Raw genomic sequence first — 6,176 nt, forward strand, 5'->3', positions numbered from 1 at the left:
ACATAAATTGACCGAAAAATAATTTAAATACATAAATAAAAAATATACTAATAATTTAAATACTTATTTTTATATTAAACTCAATTTTTATTAAAAGTTTTATGCCTATTAACATAAAATTTTAAATTCACCCCGGTCACGACTTTGATCTCCGAAGATCATATATCTATGTTGTTAACAAAATTGCTTGTTGGAATCAGATCAAACACAAATAATATTTATTAGTAACATAATATTACATAATCAAACTGGGTAATTAAGAGAGTTAGCACTACTTGTAGTGATTCCATGGAAACAAACAACCAAAATACACTATCCTCAACCACATCAAAACCCAAACAAACCCTAACTCCTCATAAATAGAAAAAAAGCACAAAATTAAAGCATCTTTCTCACTTGGCAACCATCCTGGCAATAAAATCCTCGTAACGGATCTTCCCATCCGACCCGACATCCACTTCCCGGATCCACTCGTCGAACTCTGAGGGTTCGAGTTTCTCCCCGATGCTTGTCAATATATGTCTCAGATCCGCCACGGAGACAGACCCGGTGGACTCCTTATCCAGTACCTTGAAGGCATCGCGTAGCTGCCTATCGAACGGCTCAGCCTTCATGTGCTTTGCCATGAGTTGCAAGAAGAGAGGGAAATCGAAGGGCGCTGTCAGTTTCTCTTCGGCGACAATGGCTTTGAGTTGGGCTTGAGTGGGGTTCCCACCCAGTGATCTCATTAAGATCCCCAGCTCCGATGGAGCGATCTTGCCGTCGCCGTCGGAATCGAAGAGAGTGAAAGCCTCCTTCATAGAGGAAACATGCTCGTCGCTCAGATCTTTGCCCATCTTTCTATGGTGTCGACCGCTTTAGCTTTGGAAGTTGTGGTAGGAAGACCAAATGATTTTCCAATTTTGAGTTGTGGTTGAGGAATCAGCTCATCGTGGGAGGTTCAAAGAGGAAGCGATGTCGTTTTGGTGTTGCGAGTAGTGACAGAATAAAGAAGAAGCGAGATGCCAAAGCACTATCATTATAATAATATTAATATTTTTTTGGTTGCCATCTCGTTTCGTAATACTTCGTCCTGACTAATCATTATAATAGATTTATTTTAAATCAAAAATAGATTTGATTTTCTGAAATTTTAAATTTAATATTTTTAATGATTAATGGTCAAATTTAACTATAATAAAGAATAAGGATAAAATTAATAAAATATATAAACTTTGAAAGCTGATAATTTTCCATAATTATAATAAAAGAGTAATTTTTTTATTCACATATTGTATAAACTAAAGTTTATATAATTTTGTTTATTTGAACTTAAATTGTAAATAAATTTTATGATAATTAATCAGATTGATTTGTAAATTAAGTTTATATAATCTATGTATCAGAGATTTCTACGACAAAAACAAAACCTTCAAAATTAATTAACAAATGAAAGCTAAATATGTATTTTTTTTAAAAATGTTTTTCTATTTTTAATCCTACTAATCATTTGATAATTTTTTTTATCTTTCTTATCAAAATACATCAACAAAAAAAATTTATTATCATTTTTATTGTTCTCCCTTTAATAAGATTACTTTTATTTGTTTAACATTTCCTATCGAATACAAAGATATTTTGAGAAAAAGAAATCATATTTTAATGTTTATGTCTTTCTCTTTTCAATATTTGATCTTTTCGATTTTGTTATAAGATAAAATAAAAATTGTAGGATGTAATTGAAGACACGTTAATATTTCATGAAATGATTTATTTTTGTTTAAATTCAGGATGCATTGAAAAAACTTTAAAATTTCCCAATAACTCAATTTAGAAATTTTAACATTCCATCAATATTTAAAATTTTAATATTTATGAACTCATCAAGTGATCTCAATTATCAAAGGGAGTGTTATTTTCTCTAGAGCTTTTGGGTTCGAGTAGTTGTGTCTGTAGAATGAGTGTGAGTGTGTTGCCAATAATTAAGAAATATTATATAAATATATTATCTCGTAATCACTCTGGACTATTAAAAAAATATCACGAACCAACTTACCTCAGTAGTTAAAGGAATTGTTATTGTTCCTAGAGGTCACAGGTTCGAGCATTAGCGGCTGCAAGGCTGATTGCACGTTCATTGTCAAATAGTTGAGAGTACTTAGAACATATACTACTTTATAAACACCTTTAGCTCAATCAAAAAAAAAATTAATAACATTCATCACTACCCAATTACTTTCACTCTATACTTTAAATTATACAAAGGGTTGATACAATCTTTTTAGAACATTTAAAAAGATGGATCCTTTGCTCTTTGTTAATTTTTCTCCTTTGTGGACCATTTACATGGTTCCAATTCATTTCTTTAACTGCATATCAATGTTTTATTTTATTAACTTTAGTCTATGAAAATGCATGGAATTTTTGCCTCTTTCCTTTATATTTCTTCACCTTTTCCCCCTACCATTTATTTGTATTTTCTCACTCACCTTTGTGTGGGCATATGAACAAAAGTTAAAATCGAGATTGTTTAAGACAAGAATCCCAAAATGGACCCTTTTTCTTTCCCTCATTGAAAGCAAGCATTAGTATCAATGAGTAAGGGACATGTACAACTATTGAAATGATACAAGGTAAAGGACATGTACAGCTATTGAAATGATGCAAGGTAAAGGAATAGTTCTATCTTTGGTTAAATAAAGTTACATTTTTTATCACTCAACTTTGACCTTATTCATGTTTTAATCACTAAAGCTTAATTTTTTAAGGGTAAAGTACACAAATGGTCCATCAACTATAAGATACTACTTTATTAAGTCCAATGACTATTAAAAGTTATAAAATAGTATCCTGATTATAGAGAGTTGCTTTGTTGAGTCCCTCGACTATTAAAAGTTATAAAATGCTCACTTGACTATTCATTATGTTCCAAACTCGTCCTTTTTTTGTTAAAAAATTGACGGAAATCTTAGTTGGACGTTGATATGATGAATGATATTTGATAAAATATGATCTCATAATCTCAAACGACTATTATATCTTAGTATACATGTTAATGTCTAGCTCAGGCGGCCGTTAATTTTTTAACGGAAAAGAACGAGTTTGGAACATAATGAATAGTCAAGTGAGCATTTTGTAACTTTTAATAGTTGAGGACTCAACAAAGTAACACTCTATAGTCAAAGGATCATTTTATAACTTTTAATAGTCGAAGAACTTAATAAAGTAATATCTTATAGTCGGGGGGACCATTTCTGTACTTAACCATTTTTTAATTTAATTATTAAAATTTTGATTTATTCCTCTTTCGATCACTCATGCATTAAATCATGACACGTGTAGACATCATTTTTTCATTTAAATTTATTATTATTATTAAATTTATTATTATTATTATTATTAAATATTATTATTAGTATATTATTATTAAATAATTATTACAAGCCCAAAGGACCCGGAGGCCCATTTTACAAACCCTAAAACCCAACTAGGGTTTCTCATCTCATGCCCCAGCCGCCATTGCTCACAGCCGTTGGATCTGACCAAGATCCAACGGTCCTGATGTTTCCAGACAAAAAAACCCTAGGGTATGATACCCTAGGGCAATCACGCGGCGCCGCCTCAGCTATCTCCAAGCTTCCAACCGCCGCTTCACTGCCAGGTGGTCCAATGCCCCACTGCCGACGCCTCCACCGCCATTGTCGACACACCAGTACCACGACGACACCAACAGAAGACTCCAGAAGCTCTGCTGCCACAATAACAGCCGTCCACGTCGAGCCCTATGGTGAGTCACCACCATAGCTATGGTGACTCACCGGGCCTTTCATCCTTTGGACCGGTCTGAAGCCATCACCGGTGGTGGCTATAAAAGCCACCGTCCCCTGCAAGAAAAAAAGGAGGAGGAGGAGAAGAACACAAACGGACAGCAACAGAGAAAAGAGACGAAAAAAAAATATAAAAAGAAGGGCAACAGATACGAACAGCAACCAACAACCAGAAAAAAAAAATAGAAAACAAAGAAAGAAGAAAAGAAACTTACCCTTGGAGCCTTGACCACCGTCGGAAGCACTAAACATCGCCGGAGAACAGAAAATACCGAAGGTATTTTCGTAGATTTACTCCGATTAGGAGTCTTTTAGGTAAAACAAAGACCGGAATCGGTCTTAGGGCATTTAGATCTACGCTTTGGGGGTGTTTTTGGTGAATTCTGACCACCGTTACGGTGGCCGGTGGCGGTTGGCCGGCGGCGGAGTACGGTGGCCTATGGCTGCCAGTTTCCCTCCGGTGAGGGAAACCTAGAGAGAGGCGAGAGAGAAATCTCTCTCTCAGTTTGAGAGAGAGAAGAAAGAAAGGAGAAATGAGATGCTGGCCCTTCGGGCCAGCCAGCCTAGGGTATTTATACCCTCTCTTAAACGGCGTCGTTTAAGGGAGGACCTGTGTGTAATTTAGTAAAGGTTAAATCCTTTCCGCAGTCCTCTGAATTTGTAAACTTTATATTTTAGTCACTGAACCCAATTTTAGATCTTTATAATTTGGTTCTTTAATTTTAGATTTATTTATTTTAGTCCTTTCTAATTTATAGATTTAATAAATCATATTTTAATCCCGAGTATATATTTTTAATTTATTTTAATCTGTTATTCAAATTTTTTATAATTATATTTTAGTCACCAAATTAATAAATAAGGAAAATAGCATGTTTAATCCCTATAATTTTAAATAATTAATTATGAATTAGGTATTTAATTTTATTAGATTATAATTTAGTCCCTAAGTTTAATATTTTCATTTACAAGCTTTATTATTTTTTATTTTTTTCATACCATGTTTTAATTGTATTTTAAACATTATTTAATCATATGTTACCTTTATATATTATGTTCATATATTTAATTATCATTACTATTATTATTATTATTTTTTTTAATTATGTCAATATATATAGTCTTATAAATATATATAATATTTATTTATTTATTCTATTTTCCTATTTATAAATTTAATTTTATAAATTACTTTTAAGAAAAATAATCATATTTTGATATTTATTTATTTTTAATATCAAAGAAAAAAGTTGTCTTAAGGTACCTAGAAGCTCTTTTCTGATATTTTTGAATAAATAAATATCTTACTATATTAAAATAAAAGGTTTTTGATATTTATTTTTAAATATTAAAGAAAAGAGCTGTCTTAAAGTACCTAGAAGCCCTTTTCTGATATTTCTAAATAAGTAAATATATTATTTATGTATATTAATATATTTTCTTAAAATTATTTGAAACAATAGAATTATGAATTAAATATATCTTTGAATTTTTAAATTTCCAATAATAGAGACAATTTATAATTAAAAAGTACCAATTTTGGGCGTTGTAGGGGTGCTAATCCTTCCTTAAACGTAACCGACCACGAATCCCTTTTTATTATTAAAAAGAACGAATTTTTGGTTATAAACGCAGATCAGTTCGTCTTTTAACTGATGTTTTCTTAAAAACTCTGTTAAAAGATAATTTTTAGGTATTCGACCTACCTGACCCAAAAGGCCGATGGCGACTCCCAAATTATTTTCAAAACCATTTATTCATATCATTTTTCCCGCCAAGTAATAAATATTTCGTGACCGGACGAAAACCGGTTACGACAGCTTGGCGACTCCGCTGGGGACCAAGTCATGCTTTGAAATCAATTATAAATTGTCTTTATTAATTAAAAATTAAAAATTCATACATTTAATTTTTAATTCTTTCTTTTCAAAATTTTTATATATACTTATTATTTTCATAATATTTATATGTTATTTAATGCTTTATATTCAAAATATTAAATTTTATTATTTATTTGTTAGAGGTTTGAACATTTCTCCTCACACACAACACTTGCATTGCATAACATAAAGCTCTATAATTGAGTTTGTCCCTTTTAAGTGAGAGTGAAAGCGACGTCTTCGTGAGAATTTATTCTCCGTGTCAGACCTAGCAAGTAACTTTCGGGGTTCATATGCTCTATGTCTTCGTGAGAATTTATTCTCCGTGTCAGGTATAGAGAAATGTGTCCTCTCGAATTGAACTCGATCCATTTAAGTCTGTAATGGATTAGGATTGAGGGTTGATAGCCCAAAGGGGCATCAACAAGGACAATTCGAGTACCTTTACTCCTAGAACTGAAACCATGCATGTAATAAACCTTAGAACTTC

At 31.8% G+C, this 6,176-nt stretch overlaps 1 protein-coding gene across 1 annotated transcript; it reads right to left on the reverse strand.

The window, feature by feature from the left end:
• Positions 1 to 203: 203 nt before the first annotated feature.
• Positions 204 to 985, reverse strand: LOC120117448 (probable calcium-binding protein CML13). Its single transcript, XM_039137734.1, has one exon. It carries the CDS (start codon positions 834 to 836, stop codon positions 393 to 395), a length of 444 nt encoding a protein of 147 aa, XP_038993665.1. The 5' UTR covers positions 837 to 985; the 3' UTR covers positions 204 to 392.
• Between the last annotated feature and the right edge of the window lie 5,191 nt (positions 986 to 6,176).

Source organism: Hibiscus syriacus, unplaced genomic scaffold (genome assembly GCF_006381635.1).
Source record: "Hibiscus syriacus cultivar Baekdansim isolate YM2019G1 unplaced genomic scaffold, ASM638163v2 tig00110319_pilon, whole genome shotgun sequence".
In the NCBI taxonomy this organism is placed as follows: Eukaryota; Viridiplantae; Streptophyta; class Magnoliopsida; order Malvales; family Malvaceae; genus Hibiscus; species Hibiscus syriacus.